Source organism: Centrocercus urophasianus, unplaced genomic scaffold, assembly GCF_019232065.1.
Source record: "Centrocercus urophasianus isolate 14NV4802_14NV808 unplaced genomic scaffold, USGS_Curo_1.0 seq_11, whole genome shotgun sequence".
Classification (NCBI taxonomy): domain Eukaryota; kingdom Metazoa; phylum Chordata; class Aves; order Galliformes; family Phasianidae; genus Centrocercus; species Centrocercus urophasianus.
The window spans coordinates 4,078,397-4,096,634 of record NW_024884253.1 but is presented as its reverse complement, the minus strand read 5'-3'; the positions used below and the strand labels follow the sequence as shown (position 1 = coordinate 4,096,634).

The 18,238-nt window shown below is 39.8% G+C and overlaps 1 protein-coding gene across 1 annotated transcript in view; it reads right to left on the bottom strand.

Moving 5' to 3' along the window:
- COL22A1 (collagen type XXII alpha 1 chain) overlaps nt 1–18,238 on the bottom strand; it is a 211,400-nt gene that overhangs the window by 180,310 nt on the left and 12,852 nt on the right. The window contains exon 3 of the mRNA XM_042808661.1: nt 13,231–13,797. Within this exon, the coding sequence (XP_042664595.1) occupies nt 13,231–13,797 (567 nt within the window). The remainder of the gene's footprint in view (nt 1–13,230; nt 13,798–18,238) is intronic.

Below are 18,238 nucleotides of genomic sequence, written 5' to 3'. Positions count from 1 at the left end.
GCTCGTATCTTTTTTGGTAGTAGGAAAAGCCATAGTTTAAGTCTGAAACAGTTGGATCTTACACCAGGCCTGTGTGTCTTCTTTATGCATAGGAGCACCAAGCTTCCTGCATAAAGTTTTTCCCATAGTGGAGGGAGCTGCACCATATCTAAAAGCATATTTGTGCTTTAACAACCCAACAAAATGGCCAGTGTGGTGAGGATATTACACAAACCCAGCCCAACAGCTTGCATAGATGGGATGAGGAACGTGGGTGGCTCTTTCAGCAGCAGAGATGTTCCTTCAAGATGAGGTTCAGAACCTGCTGAGAAAGGAGACCTGTGCTGCTGGTGCAGTGTTTGAATAGCATAATCCCAGCATGACATGCATGTCAATCCTGTCACTTCAGTTTTTCTCTGCAATCTTTTAGTGCCTGTTGCATGACCTTAAGAAAACCGTTGGATATGCTAGAACTACATCAGGTCCAAAATAAATAGCTGCACAATGCTGCAGAAAATCAGTCTAATACTTTCTCTGAGGTTTTGCCTAATTAAAAAAATTATTATCTTACTGCATTACTAGTCCATGGAAAATGATTTACAGTGAGATATTACTGAGGATAAACATAAATGAGTGTAACTACTCCATGCCCTAGATGAGAGCCACAGAATCAATCTTCCTGCTTTAGCAATAATCTAAACTGAGAGCAGTTATCTTCAAATAAGAAGTTAAAAAAAAAAAGGAAACAACTTATTGTAGGACCCGAACAAGGAATAACTTCCTTGTTCTCATATAATCAAGACAAAGGTTTGGAAATTTCAACAGGGTGCGTAACATTTTATGACGTTGGCATGAGCCCATGAAAATCAAATAAAAAAGCTGAAACTTTATTACAGCAAGTAAATATATGTACTTCCAAAGCCAAGTTACTTGAGATGTGTAACCATCTCAAAATAATTGGTAGAGCTGAATGTGGTCTGGGGGAGTAGCAATTCATCTACTAACTCCATTTGTTTAGTAGTCCTGTCCTGTGCTTTATTCCCACACTCTCAGCAAGTACCCTGGATAGTATTTTTAGCTAAATAATAATATGCAAAAGAATTTACAGTAAAATAACAAAAAAAAAAATGCCCTCCCACTAAGATAAACAGCTAATTTATGAATGATAAAAATCCTTGATTCTGAACCTGCCATAAATTAAAAGAGACCTCATACCATACAAAGCTGTGAGCAGGAAAAAATTGAGAAACACATTATAAATGCAGTATTAGTCCCAGGAAATTAATTCTTCAGGATATTATCAAGGCCAAGAACAGCTGATCAGATAGGTAAAAAAGCCAAGCATTAGCTGCTATGCTTAATAAAAGAAGTAGGAAAAAAAAACAAGGGAAACAAGATAGAATTTTCAAAAAATTTGTAGCTTGGCAGATTTTACTCTCATCTTTAAACTACTCTGTTAAGAATCAAAATGCACATTTCATTATTCCATTCCAGTTCTCTTTGATAGCCTGGAGAAACAGTTAGCAGATACCTCCCTAAGTATATTGATTTGTAACTAACATAGTAAATTTTCTGGGACGCTTTGCCTTTTTTTCACAAGATGTTATATACTCACAGTTTAGGAAATCTCATGACATATGAGATACAGCTGAGATAATGATGACTTTCTTCTGGCTTCATGCTCTGTTAACCTTTTCATCAATGCAATGAGGTTGGCACTAATAGGACATGAGTCTAGAATGAGGCTGTGTCTCTGGAAGGGGAGTGTGAATGCAGGTTCTCCATAAACTACACTGACAAAATATACAGGAAAATGAAGTGTCAAAAATGAGGAAAAAAAAAATTTAATCATGTAAGTGATTTTCCCTCCCAACGTGCCCAGGCCCATGTCCAAGTGACTTTAGAAGATTCCCAGGGATGGAGGCTACACAGCCTCTCTGGACAACAACCTCTGCCAGAGCTCAGCCACCCACACAACGTAGTACAGAAGTGGTTTTTCATGTTTGGGGAGAACCTCTTCTCTTACAATTTGCACTCAGTGACTCTTGTACTGGCACCGGGCACCACCGAAAAGAGTCTGGATCCATCTTCATTGCATTCTTCCTTTAGGTATTTGAATTAAAAAAAAAAAGATCATTGATGGGAATTTGAGTAAAGAATTTAAATTACCTAACTACATACTTGGGCTCAGTGATGATTCAAAGCCATTTTTCAGAGTTCAAAGTTGAAAAAGCCCACAAGATACACTCACAGTTCTTCTACCAGGCTTTTTCACTAGCTCTTACATGTGAAGTCTTAGCTTGCTTGTACAGGAAGATGTTTGGAATGGACCAGTAACACGGACTTGCCAACATGTGAACTGGTCTGATCTTTCTCATTTTGATTCCAGCAGAGAGATCCATTTATGTCTGGCTTTATTACAGTGAAAGCCTGAAAGATCATTGAAGAGGAACAGATTTGTGGGCCTGCCTTAGGTTGCAACCTTCCTGCTAAAATTAAGATGTAAAAAAGGTGATCCTTAGTGAAGGTTTCTTTCAATAACTTTAATTAAAATACTGTCTCCTTCTCTGCTACTCTTAATTGTATTTTAGCCATTTGTTGCTTTTTAAAGCATTATTTCCTTGCTATAATGAGTCAACTTATTGGAGCAGGTAGTATCACAGTACACTTCAAATCAAGAGTCAAATTACCTCAATGCTTAGGAAGAAATACAAGATAAGGGAGAGGAGAACATTCTTTTCACAAATGTAATCACTTCTGCACATGGTTTAGGGATGAAGTACAATTCAACAGAACAATCACTGAATGATTAAGGTTGCAAAAGACCACTGAGATCATCTAAACCAACCATCAACCCATCCCCACTGTGCCCACTAGACCATGTCCCTTGGTGTCATATCTACCCTTTATTACCCTTTACATATAGCAATACTTGAAAATAGTTTTCTGACCTGGTATATTGTCTCCTGCAACTGCACTGATATCATGGCCTCAGATAGCTAGACATTGGCTGTCAATATGAGGAATACGAGCAAGTTATCTAAACTCTCTTGAAAGTTAATGAAAAGAGATAGGCACTCAGAAACTGAATCATGCCACTTGTCTTGGTCAGTCTTCTTAGAAAGGATGAATAACTCTCTGGATGTGTCTATTCCTTTTTGCTGACTATCAAAAGAGTCTAGACAAATAACTTCAAAGCCACTGAAGTTAGATATGAATCCCACAGAAGCTACTTGAAGGTAAAGCTACAATACTTGAAGGTGACGCTATTGTTTAATTCAATTTGCGAATCTCAGTTCTGATCCAACACCTGTTTTAAACTCAGTAACACCCACAAGATTTAGAGTGATTTGTGAAAAAGTATTAGTACGAGCAACTAAAATTCTGCAGCACCTTCCTACTTCTGTCATAATAGCATTGCAGTCAGAGATATGTTTTCACTGCCAAAAGTAAGAGGCTTTTATAGCAAATAACTAATATATGTTATCCATCTTGCTATAAAAACCTAGGGGAAAAAGCACAGGGATTTTGACTGCAGTGTAGCTAGACGAAGTCTTGCCCAACAGTGGTGGATTGGTTGATCTTGCGTAGTTACACTGCAGTAAAAATGTCCTGTATTTCATCTTCACTAGGGCTTTAACATGTTATGGGTTTTTGTCTGCAGCACTGTAAAAAAAAAAAAAAAAAGAGAACTGATGCTTCGGGCTGAAAGGACATAGCTTTATTTTTCAGAGTGTATATAAACACATACGCGTATATATGTTTGTTTGTAAGTATTTTTCAGTTTCCTGGAGTTTGGATCAAGTTATAGTCAAACTAACAATTTTTACTATTAAGATGTAATGAAATGAACTGAGTTTTGAAACCCAGTAACACAGAAGGCTACTGTTTGACAGTTTAAGAACACCAAGGTAAAAAAAATCACTGTATTCAATTGATCCAGCCATTTTTCCTGAAAGAAACCTCTTCTATTTCTAGTCAGCATTAGCATTATTAGTACATGCAGTTCCCAAAACGGAAAGCATATTGAAGGGTTTTTTATGCAGAATTCCAGTACACTCTCCATGATTTGCAATAACATTAATATCACAGGACTCATTTCAATTTCTTATTTGCATTTTAAAGAAACTGTTTACTACCTTACCAAAAAGCTAGATGTTCAAAATCACCTCAATGCTTTTTGTTTTACATTATAAACAGATTAGCAATTTAAAAAAGAATATGGCTTCTGGGTGTAACTTGTAGGGACCTTGATGGGATTTAAACACCCTACAATTTACTAACAAAAATAGTCTACCAACTTAACCACAGTGTGGCTCTACCACTGGGGAAGAAATATTCTCAGCAGGTCAGTACATAGCAATTGAATTTTGTCTGTTGGCCCAGCTCATTTAAAATAAAATTAGGAATTAGGTTCAATGACCAAAAGGACTGATAAACTTCAGAAACTTTCCAAAGAAGGAAGTATGAATCACTTCATGTTATCAAAGAATCAAAACCGTTTGAGTTGGAAGGGACCTTTAAAAGTCATCTAGTCCAAACCTCCTGCAGTAAATAGGGATGCCCACAGCTTGATCAGTTTGCTTAGAGCCCTGTCCATTCTGCACTTGAATGTCTCCTGAGACAGGACACACACCTGCGCCTCCCTACCTTTACTGAGGCACTGCTGAGTGCTGGATGAAAAAGGAAATAATTACTTCATTTGAGTTTGAATTCAAGTAACAACCCCTGGGTGAAGATCTCTGTAGTAGAGAATCTTACATGTATCAGAGATCTACCTAGAAAACTACAAAATAAATCCTTAGAAATTTAAATGACAAGCTTTGCTTTAGTCTTGGGCACAGAAATCCTGGTCCTCTAAACACAGATCAGAAAGACACAGAACTGGAAGAAGAGGCATCATAGAATCATAAAGGTTGGGAAGGTTGGGAAGGTTGGTAGCGAGGCCCTATAGAGGGACCTAGACAGGCTGGAGAGCTGGGCTGAAGCCAATGGGATGAGTTTCAACAAGGCCAAATGCCGGGTCCTGCACTTCGGCCACAACAACCCCAGGCAACGCTACAGGCTTGGGGCGGTGTGGCTGGAGGACTGCATAGAGGAAATGGACCTGGGGGTATTGATTGATGCTCAGCTGAACATGAGCCGACAGTGTGCCCAGGTGGCCAAGAAGGCCAATGGCATCCTGGCTTGCATCAGAAACAGTGTTGCAAGCAGGAGCAGAGAGGTGATTGTTCCCCTATATTCAGCACTGGTGAGGCCGCACCTCGAGTACTGTGTCCAGTTTTGGGCCCCTCACTGCAAGAAAGATATTGAGGCCCTGGAACGTGTTCAAAGGAGGGCAACAAAGCTGGTGAGGGGTCTGGAACACAGGCCATATGAGGAGAGGCTGAAGGAGCTGGGAATGTTCAGCCTGGAGAAGAGGAGGCTCAGGGGAGACCTCATTGCTCTCTATACCTTCCTGAAGGGAGGTTGTAGTGAGCTGGGGGTCGGCCTCTTCTCTCGTGTCATTAGTGATAGGACCAGGGGGAATGGCTTCAAGCTACGGCAGGGGAGATTCAGGCTGGACATGAGGAAGTATTACTTTTCAGAAAGGGTGGTCAGGCACTGGAATGGACTGCCCAGGGAGGTGGTGGAGTCACCGACCCTGGGGGTGTTCAAGGAAAGACTGGATGCCGTGTTGAGGGACATGGTTTAGTGGGAGCTACTGGGAATAGGTGAACGGTTGGACTGGATGATCTTTTAGGTCTTTTCCAACCTTGGTGATTCTATGATTCTATGATTCTATGACTACCAAAACAATCTATACCAATCATCAACCCATCATCAACATGCCCACTAAATCATGTCCCTAAATGCCACATCTCCCTTTTCTTGAATACTTCCAGTGATGGCGACTGCACCACTTCCCTGAGCACCCTGTTTCAATGCACTGTGACTCTTTCAGTGAAGGTCAGATTAAGGGTCTGTAAATTAAGCGGGAGAAAAAGCTCTGGCTGCACAAGAGAGCTATTAGCTTTGCAAAGGACACCTGGCAAGGGTTTTCTCTTCATCTATACATTTAGCATGTTAAGAAAAACTTGTAATTAAAACTGAAACCTCAGAGGTTTTTGTGTTCCCTGCCCTAGCCTCCTGCTGAGAGTCTGAATACAGAGGTCCCTGTCAGAGTTTATTTGTTCTGCTGAGGGTTCCTCACTGGTCCATTAGAAAGGGAACACAAGACAGATAGGGCAGTCCCAAGGACAAGCCCTTTCTTTCACCCCATCATTTGGAGCCCATTGTAGCTGACAGAAAGCCTCCCTCTGATTGCATTTGGTATGTATTGGGCTCCATGGCCTCATTTTTGAAAGTGCTGAGCCTCTGTGCTCCTGCAAAATCAATGAGGGCTGCAGGCAATGCTGAGAAACAAGGTGCTAATAACTTTGAGCACATGAGAATATGTGACAGCTTTTTGTCTATTCCTATTTCTGCATTTCTCTTTCATTCCTACACTGTTTAGGAATGGCTCCCATAGTTACCATATTTTTCCTCTTTTTGTTCACTAAATAGCACATTATTTTTTCATAGGATGTAATTTCTCCTGCCACTGAGACTCGTACTTTTCCTGATTGTCTCAATGTTTCTTTCTAATGTCTGGGACTTGCTTTCACTTGTCATAAGCCTAGTCTTCTCTCTGCCTTTACAATTAGTTTTACTGTACATTAAACATTGTTCAGAGAGATTTCTTTTCTGAAAAGCAAGAAAGACTATTTCAAGCTAATATAGATGTTTCATTCGACTAGATTCTATGATTTTGGATAAGGTATTGTTGGCAGTTCAGAGATTCATTGTTTCATGTAAAAGTTTGTCTATGTTTCAAGATACTATTGTTACTTCAATGCAACTGATAAAGAAAGAAACTGGAGATTTTTTTTTTTTTTTTTTTTTTTTTAAAAAGGCAAGTGCAAAAGATTTAATTGATGTCATTTTATTCTATCTCTACTTTCAGAATCTCTTGATAAGGTTTCCAGTGGTTCTGTTGGAAGATAAATTTTGGAGCAGGTTACTTTTCTCAGCTGTGTCGAAGAAGAACAGAAGTAACTCCATTTTCTGCCCTGGAGTTGCTTCTAAAACTATGTTGCATACTGACTGTTGCATCCATACTTTTGTTCCCTAAGTAAAAGGCAGGAACAAGATCACATCTGCTACAAGGCAGCACTGGAAGACAATGCGTGCATTTTCCAGCACACAAAGAAAGAAAAGCAAATTGATAAATCACTTTCCAAAGCTGTAGCAGAGTTGGGGGAGAGAAGGTACAGCTGTAGGATCACAGAAATATCGATGTGCTGCCTGGAGGGACTGACAGCCACTTCGTGTCCAGCTGGGAGCAGTGGCCAGCTCCCACATCTCACCTATTAGTAATAACTATGGCAAGTGAAAAGTCTATTTAATGTAAAATAGAATCATGAAGAGTTAGTCTGCGGTGGACTATTTTTGTTAAACAGGCAGTGTACTCAAGGCAAAGCATGCTCTGCTGAAGCCTAGAAGCTGAGTTTGGGTGGGAAAACCTGTCTAGCAATCCACTTTGTAGCAGAGTACCAGCTCACATTATAGTGAGGATTCTGCTCAGCTTTCTGAAGTCTTTAGCTAATGTTGTATAGTCCGTCAAGCTAGTACGAATTAGCAACGTACCAAAAGACACAGCACAGCTCTTCTTCCCATCTTCAGTTACTTACTCTCACTTTGTGCCAGTTTCTCCTCTGAGACAACAAACAGCCATGTGGCTTCACAGTGAACTAAATCTGAGAGAAAACTAATCCAGGAAAGAAAGAACATTCACTGGCTCCCTGCTGTTGTTCATAGCAGGGCCACTTAAAAGCCTGTGCTGACAGATGGGAGAAACAAGCAAGGAGGAGTAAGATATTTTTAGCAGCAGGGCCGGGTTTAACTGGTCGTAAAAGAGCACTGTTGCTAATCTCAGAATAAACCTATTCATTTCAGAGTCACAAGCAAAATAGGAAGTTATTTAAGTGAATTGGAGATGTTACAGTAGAAGAACAGGTCTGCAGTCGCAATCTGGGAAAAGAGTTTCTTCTAAATAGTCTGTGGAGGAACTGAATCAACCAAAAGTCACTGCTCAGCTCCTGAGCTCTGGTATTTCACCAGTTCTGGAGTTATTTTTCACTAATTCAATAATTTTAGACAAGTATTTGGTGTTAATCACAAAAGAATGCTGGAACAGAATAAAAGAATATCTTTGCTGTGTCTGCTAGAGCTACAAACCAAGACAGCAAACTGTCCTTCAACCAGTGGCAGAAGGTAGATCACCACTAGACCTATCAGTCATTTTATATCCTGCCAGGCCATCACCCATGAGAAGTGAAAGTTTTGCTCCTTTTTCAAGCAAAATATAAATTGATAGCCACATTGCTTGAACGTACTGTCCAAGCAGACAAATGTACAACAATCCACTAGGAGTGCAATCTGTGGCATGTGTGATGTATACAGGAGTTGGAGGCACAACAGTGAGATTGACCCACGGGACATATGGTGCTAATAGACTTTAGCCAGTCTTCTAGACAGCTCAGATTACTCTAAAACACCCTAAAACACTTCAACCTTCTCTGCACCCAACATGGATGAGGGTGTCACAATTTTTTACAAGTAAATGTATGGCATGCCCTAAGTTCTGCCCACATGACAAATGTTCACATTTGTGGAAGGTCTCTACAAGTGATTACAACAATAAAAAACAGCTTCTAAACCCCTCTGCAGTAAATCCAAGGCTTGGAACTACCACAAAGCCGAACTTCTGGAGAACACAAAGACTATGAAAGGAAGAGTAGACTGCAGATTCCCAAGTCTACAAATTCTGTCTCCTTCCCTATTCCATGATGTCTAATGCAAAGCTATTTATAAATACTTGGTTTTTTTTTTCAGTGAAACCTCAGAGGACAACAAGGAGTAAAAAGTGCTCATGTCATCAATTAGGTAAGTACTGCTAAGTGCTGGTGTGCTCAGATATTTCAGTAATCATGTATGATTCCATCATACTGATAAGTTTCTTAGGAACTGTCCTATCCTCTATCCTCTAGCATGTTCTCTATATATGAGATATTTTTTAATATTAAAGTTCACAAAGAAACAGACTGCTTTTTTAATGCAAATTCCTCTGCAAATATGTCATGAACTTGAGGAAGTTGACTTAAACAACTCAAGAGTTTAAGTATTTTGAATGGTGTTCAAGCTTCTGCATGGAAGGTTGGAAGCATTTTTGCATTTAGAAAAAGAGCTATGGTACTACTGGACTTACATTTTATGAACTGCACACACAACCCAAAATCAAAAGAGACAAGTACAAAATAGAATACACTTTATGAATCATCTGAAGATGTGATTGCTTTTGAGACTTGATTGCAGGAGTTGGTATCTGCACTGAAATTAATGATGAAGTATTGGTACCTATCAGATACTGAAATATTTCAGCTCTAGCTCATTATGCTTGCTAAGATTTGAGACTGATTTAATGACATTGTCCTTTAGTCTTCCACATACTTATAGAAGAGCTCATAGTGAAAGATAAAACAAGCTCACAGGCTACTGAAAGTTGATTGTAGAAAGAGCTGCATTACAAATACAACTTACTATTGGTCGTGGACCAACGGTGAGCGCAGTACTTCCTTAGAAAACATCTGCTTGTGGTTCTCCTATTACTAGGTGTAGAAAAAAATAATTTTTAGCAGAGACTATAGCTCTCATGCCAAATTTCCTTTCAAACTGTGAAATTTGAACTTTGCAGTAGATTAGAGCTCAGAAATCAGCCTGAAGTTGCCAAGTCACAGGCTTTTCCTTTATGGAGTCAGAATGAGATCAAGAATGTTTTAGGAGAACATTTTTGCTCAGTTTTGCAAACAGCATCTTATCACCTGTCTTGCTTAACAACAACAGAAAAACGGATCCAGAACACTGTAATCAATTCTGTTTAAGAAACAATTATCCCTGACCACATGTGGGTGTTCTAGGGCACCACTGCAATGCCTTTCTTATTGAAGTTAACATCCAGAGCTACCAGATCTATGTCAGGTCAACAGCTTTATATATGCACTAACATATCAAGTTCAGAATCGGATGAAACCTGTATTGAATCTGAAACAGTTGGCTGTGTTTGACAAGCGTAAACCTTCTATTTACCTACCAGAAGCAGGTGCCAGTATATTTTTAAATATTCCATAGCTGCCTGTTGTTACCTAAACAACATATAAGCAGAAACTCTATTTAGAACGCATATCTGGAATTTTTAACAGAATACATCTCTCCTGCTGTCCTGTGAAAGAATCACCCATTTTTGCCTTCTAAATATAGTCCACAACATAGTGGAGACTTTTGTCAAAAATATCTCCCACTGCCACAACATCTCACTGAGCAGACATGTTATTTTTTGATTCTGTCTTGCTCATTTCCACAAGATCAAATAGCAGCTAAGAAGTTAAAAATGAACATAATGGCATGTTCTTAGCAATAAATTCAGTCAGATATAGCAAGATGGGATGACAGTGTCTAAGACAGACATCCAGTGAGACCAGAGACAAGTGATTATGAACAGCTGTTGGCATGAAATCCTCTATTGGCAACTCTGCACAAGTCTTCCCATTTCGTAATATAGTAGTAAAAGACTGGAAATCTCATCACTGGTCAGTACAACAAAATAATTTCCCCTCTATCATTTCCACTCATTGATTCATGTCTCCCAGGAGCTCACAGAGGATTGCATCTATTAAAAGTCTAGGCTGGCTCTGATGATACACCCTTTTATCTCAGCACAGACTAAATAGCATCTTGGCATATGCCCTCATCATGTTCTCCACCTACCAGTGGTTTGTATGTTCCTGTTTTATTCAGAGTTCTCACATTGAAATTACAGATTGTTAACCACAACATCTATTATAAGTCTTACCTTCTAAACATGTGCAAGATATAGCCCTTACAGTGAACTCTTCTTCTGTTCCCAACATATTAAAACAGCATTTAAGAGTGACACAGGCACCAGAAGAGACTGGATTCTGCACCAGCTCCCTCTCATCCTCCAGAACAGTTCCACTTCACTATTCAGAGAATAAAAAAAGGTTATCCAGTGTCTATGCTAATACAGGACAGGTTCGGGCTCCAAGTATAGTGAGAAGGATTGAGGCCAGATATTGAGTAGAAGTGTCTTCTACCAAGGCTGGAATGAAGGATCTAGAGATGTTGCAGCATCTCACTGGGATCTCTGAATCAGAAAAACACCCACTAGGAACACCTTTTGCAGACCTATTTCTTGTAACTGCTGTGGATGTGGTAATCATGCCACTGTAAAGACTGATACACTTTAAGGCAGCTGTGTTTACTGCCCTAGTTGTTAACTCCCCTTTCTATACTGGATCCACTCCTCTCAAATTCCTCATGCACTCAGATGGTTATTTCCCCTGTGTCACTGCCAACTATCTTACACTTCATTATTCTGCCTGAATGTCCCTCAAAACATTATCCACCCCGTGTTTGTTCACCTAACTCCCTTTCTCTCTGCTCCCTCTTTAATTAATAATGCTCATTGATGGCTGTCCGATTCCCTTTGTTCTTCCATAGAAACCAATCCATACAGCAGTCAGCTTTCTCCTTAAATTTCCCTGTTTCTAATACAACTAAACTTTTTCCTTTCATTTACCCTTTCAGAGGCTTTATTTCTCCACACCAAACCTACTGGTGAAGGTGGAAACAAACATCTTGGAGAGTGATAATTATCACATATGGATGAAATATGCTCCTAGTAATCCTTTGGGATCTATTGAGGAGTGACATGAACATGTTTGTGAATGTAGCATGGACTCAGAAAGCCACAAACAAATGGCACTGTACTTTGTCAAATGGGCAAATGTTTTCTTGAGAAAGCAACAAACAGGTAAGAAGTTCTAAAAACAGTTTTCCTGGAAAAGAAATGTGACAGATTTTCAAAGGAAAATTAGAATTTGGTTGTTCAGCAGTTTCAGTAAGAGGTTGTTTGAGTTGTCTGAGTATATCCACCAAGAAGGGCTTACCCTGCTTTATTCCACTCTGGTCATAAGTGTATAATTACATACATTTTCAAGAAGAAACATTCAGCTCCTTCAATCTGCAACGTGTAGTGAATACCCAGCATGATTTTCACTTGTATCTCACACCATCTACAAGCATTTTTATTCAAGCAGCAAAAAAGCGTCATATCATGACGTTGTGGGGCAACATCACCAGACCTAGGTCTACAAGTACAACTCTTTATTTAAGAAGCACTCATAAGTACAGAGCATTACATTAACACATTTTTCTTGCAAAGAAATGTTATGGAGAGCAAAAATAGAGCTTCACAACATCAAACTGGAAGACCCGCTTCTTCCCAGATATGTTTCTACCAGCAGACAGTAAGACAACTTCCTAGCCTGTAGACCAGGTCACTGACATTACAACATTACAGCAACCCACAGAGATTCGTCTGTTGTCTTTCAAGTTCAGACCTATGATCCAAAACAGTATCTAATTAATTTGACCTAAAGAACTGAAAATGACCACAACACACACTGAAAAGCAGCAAAACCAAGAACAAGAGAACACTGTTCTCTACTAAACACCACTCAAAACATCACCAAGATTTATGGGGTTGCTAGGCAGAGCACTAGTCGTTAGTAGAGTTAGGATGTTTAAAGACAGAAACGAATAAGTTTCCTTTTGTTTCCTATTCTCAGTAGATTATACAGGGCACTTTTTTTTAATCTAATAAAGACAGGAGAAAAACAAAACAAAATAAAAAACTTCCCCACTTCAATTAAAAAACAAAACAAAAACACAAAGATTCCCATGCAAGCTTAACTAAATTTGGGGTATAAATAAGATTATCAACCTTCTCACCAATGTCAGAATAAATCAGATGAAATCCATTTAGTCCAAAAATACAGGCAGTTGAACTATTTAAGAATGAAAAGGGAATTCACGATCTGTTTTCTAGCTAGAAGCTGATCACTAGAAACTGATCTATACTTTAAGCTAACTTGGGCAGAAGAACCTAGAATGGAAGCAGTTCAACGCAAGCCAGGTAGTAAAATGACTTCTTACAGAGTGGAAGAAAGGAGAAGACAATAAAATAAAGAGCTATCAGCATAGAATTATAATCAGGTAAGTATGAAAGGAAAAAATCAGAGCTTTTCACACCTACATGTTAATTGAACCTACTAATTCTCTTCATGTAAAAGAACTGTGAGGTCTACTTACTTTCACAGAGACGTCTTCTCAGCTTCCCCCGAATTTTATCAATGGCATTGTAATCAGAGACATGAAACACGTGAGCAGACTTTGGTTCTGAAGCAATCTCATCCAATTCTTCTTTTAAGGCTTCACCAACACCCACAGCAAAGATCCTGATTCCAGCCTGACGAGCTGCATTGGCGGGATCCAAGACATAATCTTGGCTCCTTCCATCAGTCAGAAGGATAGCCACTTTTTTAACAGTTCGATCACTAAGTCTCCCACCTGCCTCTTTGGAAAAACTGTAAGTATTGATGTACCTGAGAGCATCTCCAGTGTTTGTATTACCCCCATAATACCTAATTTTTCGGGCGGCCTCTTTGATTTCCTCACGGGTTTTGTACTTTCCCAGGTCAAACTCAGTGGTTGGCCTGTCACTGTATCGCACCACACCGACACGGGTTTTGTCAGGACCAATCTCAAAAGTTTCCACCAAGTTAGACACCCACTGTCGAACCTTCTCAAAATCTTCTTTTCCGACACTGGAGGAGGCGTCCAAGATGAAAACAAGGTCATAATGAACATTCTTGCAACCTGCAAAAGTGGCAGAATACATTGCTGAGGAAAGTTGAAACACAACTATCAGACAAAACAAATATTCCACTGGCATGGTTCCTCAGTGAGCAATGCTGAGGAGACAGGAAACTCTCTCCCTCTTCTGCAGAGAAAGTGCAGATTCTCAGCCGTTCTGCCTTGTGATTCACTTCTTCTGTTTCAGATCTACAGTGGATCAGCATGCACTTCTCATTGAAATGCATACCCTTCCTCTTCCTGCACTACTAACTTCCTCTGCTCAATCTTTCACCTACACCATCTGCATGTATATGAAGCTATTTTTTCTCTTTTAAAAACTTCATTGCAGTTGCTTTGCTCAGGCAATGCTCTGAAATGACCTTCAGCTCAAGAGACCAGTTCTGACCTTCCCTATGCCAATCTTGACCTTGAGTAGTGAAGCTTTCATGTTCCCTCCTGCGTTAACATTAAGATTTATGTATTCTTAGCTAGAAGCAGTTCTTCTGCTCAGCATGATAGCTTGGTGAAGCAACTTTATAACATGATTATTTCGATTTTGAGGCTCTCTGCCATTGACTATTGACTAAAGGATGACTCACTGAATACTGGGATGGCTTCCCTGACAACAAAGGGCAGTTTCTTTATACTGAAAAAGTTCACTCATCTCTACAAACACCCTTTTGGCACCAGCCATGATATTTGTAATCTGTGGCCTGTGTAATCTGAAAGACAAATGTATTTTAATTGCAGATTTTTTGCCCTATGAAACCAGACTGATCACATATTTGTCAGCTGATTGCCAAGAAAATAAATCTCCCAGGAGATGTTTTCCAGCTCTCTCTGACTATATGCAAACTAGCAGGCAAAATATACATAAAAATTCCCAGAGATGACCAAGATATATTAACATTATGCCACCTGGAAAAACATATACATGCATATATTTAATCTACCATTATAAACCGTAGTGCCTAACAAGCCACACAGCTTCAAGACTGAAGGCTCTACAGAGTCGATTTATATAGGGTCACAACCACCTGTCACCATTTCTGCATTAGTTCTTGTCCTACACCGTCTCACAAGCACAACTGCTTGTTTGAATCAATCCTAAAAGGCTAATTTGACAAAACATGTGAAAAACCAAGCACATACAGCGCTTAATGACAGAGAACTGGTCCATACAAGTGCCCGCACCACTTAATTATTAATATCAAAACCATGACATTAACTTCCTCCATGGTCTGGTCTGATCAACACACATGATCAGAAAATCTGGGAGTAGTCAAGGAAAGTTATGACTCTAAAGTATGCTCACTGAGAACAGTTCTGCTCTCTATACGTCAGTGACATCCTCACTATATGATTTCTGTGTTTTCACATCCAGATTAGTTCCAGCCAGGCTCCAGCAACTGAACCTCTACATACCAGTGATCAAGATACATTTACTCATAGAATCACAGTGTCCAGTCCAGCCTGATCCTGAACTTCTGCAGGGATGGGGCATCCACCACCTCTCTGGGCAACCAGCTTTGGTGCCTCTCCACACTTTCTATTAAAAAACCTGATTTCTTATGTGTAAATATCTTCTCTTTTAATTTGGAACCACTTCCCCTTGTCTTATCACCTCAGACATGCCTCTCTTCTGCAGATCTGCCCAGTAGATGGCTGATCTCAACTGCTGTCTTTAGACCACATTTGCACTATGCCTTGCTGAGTCATGTTCCTGGATTGATCTCGGACCTGTTTCATCAGCTTCTTTGATGACCTGGATTCTTGGCTGAACATCCTCAGTCCTGCCATCTCACTTAGGAAACACTCACTCCTTTCTGCAGTCTTTAACAGATCTAAAATGCTAATGTAAAAGCATCCATTCCAGCTGTTAGTTGAAGACTGGACATTTTTCCCTACAGGCCAAAGAATATGGAGGTATCCAAGTACTTGCATGACAGCCACCTCAGTGAATAGAAGTATGAAACACACTATCCAAAGGTGGATGGGTATGATACTGTTAGCATGTCTTCACAGAATTCTGATATCGGAGCCTAAGGTCACAAAGTCTTCTCCCACGTTTGAGCTTACATTTCAAATATTAGTTTTGATGCTATTGATCATTTTAATGTTGTGCACCTGCCCTACAAAGGACAGGAGTCTTACAACAGCTCCTGCACTGCAAAGGAGTGTGTGGATGGCTCAGTAACATGAATAGAACTTGCCTTCAAATAAGAGAAGCAGCATTACAGTCAGACATTACAACACTGTAGAGCAATGCTCACAATACTACATGATAGCTTTGAGAGAGGCTGAACATATACTTGGTACATTATGGATGATGAAAAATGAGCATCATCTGTTGCTGCGTTTACTTCTGATACAGGGGACATGCCAGAAACCTGAGCCAGGTGTTGCTGTTCTTTCTGTGACAAAGGGAACAACCTGCCCATATGGGATTGAAGTCATGTTAAAAACAACTTGTCCATATGGGATCATGTTTTGTGATGGAATTTTATAAAAGAGGAAATCCTTGATTGTAACCACAAAGCAGGAAGGATCTGTCTGGATATATCAGCAGCATGAGCAGCTACCTGGAAGCTGCTGCACAGAGACTGCAGTAATTCTCTTCAGCAAAGAGAGTGTGAAGATGATGGAAAATATGGTTTTGTATTATGAAATGCCAATTACATTGCACCCATGTATATTGGCTAGATTGCCAAGTATAGTTCTATTTGCTTCTTGCAGAATATAAAGGATGTAACAGAAAAAGTTAAGCAAGAAATCTCTGATTTCCATAATGAAAGAAAAAATCACTGTTAATCTCTGCTTTCTGAAAGAATATTAACTGAGACTAACCACAAAATATAAAGGTTTAACTATAAAACCCACAAAGTAAAGAGCTTCCCGTTGTTCATTTTAATGACTTTCAGCAGATGAGATGACTGTACTTTAAAAACAAACAGAACAGAAAGAATCCATGCTATCGCTGTTCAAGGGCAATGAGCCTTAAAACGAGGTGATGCCTATTCAGGCAGCATTGCAGAAAAATATGGTCTTTCAGGATCCTTTTCTTAAAGTCAGTCATTCTTTGCTGATGGCAGTGAGATTAAATGCTGCAGAAAAGCTTTTAGTAAGTATGAATCTGCATTTTTATTACTGCATTGTCCACTGCTAGGTAAAATTGATTGTTTTCCAAGAATGCTATTACAATGTTGTTTACTGGCAGAAACAGTTCACTTTAAGGGAATATGGGACATAATTCATAGAAAGTGAACTTTCAGTTTTTTAATTACAGGAATGCTCTCCGGAACCACAATTCCAAGAGTTGTAGTCACCTGTTCAGACACTGGCTCAACCATTTTGCTACACTGCCATTATAAATAGCTCACAAACAAGCCATAAGACCAAAATTATTTAACATAATTATATAATGAAATTATAAGCAGTACTTCCTTTCTGTAACTGATCCACTAGAACTAGAAAAGATGACATTTCACTTTTTATTTGTTAATAAGTAGTCATTCCTTTGAAACTTGATACTAAAAGACTTACAAAAATCGTAGAATCATAAAAACAAAGAATCACAGAATGTCTTGGGTTGGAAGGAACTGCAAAGATTGTGTAGTTCCAACACCTCTGCCATGACCATGGTTGCCAACCATTAAATCAGGCACTAGATCAGGTTGGACAGGGCCCCATCCAGTCTGGCACCTTGAGCACTTCCAAGAATGGGGCATCCACAGCTTCTCTGTGCCAGTGACTCACTGCCCTTTGAGAAAAAATTTCTGCCTAAAGCCTCATCTAAACCTCCCCTCTTTTAGTTCAAAATTGTTCCTCCTTGTCCTGTCTCTACCAGACCATGAAAAGAGTCAGTCTCCCTCCTGCTTATAAGCTGTTTTTAAATACTGCAAGGCTACAGTGAGATCTCCCAAGAGCCTTTTCTTCTCCAGCCTGAGCAGATCACGTAACATCTCTTTAAAGCAGCAATTCCTCAGACTAAAAGAACGTCTAAAAACTCCTTTTTTTTTCTCCTTTTTTTTTCTTCTCATCCCATTCACCTCAGCCCAGTGATCCAGCTTATCTAGATCCCTCCGAAGGGCCTCCCTACCCTTAGGCAGATCGACACCACCTCCCAGCTTGGTGTCATCTGCAAACTTACTGAGGGTGCACTCAATCCCCTCATCTAGGTCATCTAGAAAGATATTAAACAGGATGGGCCCCATGTACCGACCCATGGGGGACACCACTTGAAACGGGTCGCCAGCTGGACTTCATTCACCACAACCTGCTGGGCACGGCCCTCTAGCCAGTTTCTTACCCAAAGAAGAGTAGACCTGTCCAGACCACAGGCAGCCAGTTTCTGCAGAATACTGTGAAAGACCGCGTCAAAGGCTTTGCTGAAGTCTAGGTAGACTACATCAACAGCCCTTCCCTCATCTACCAGACTGGTCACCCAGTCATAGAAGGAGAC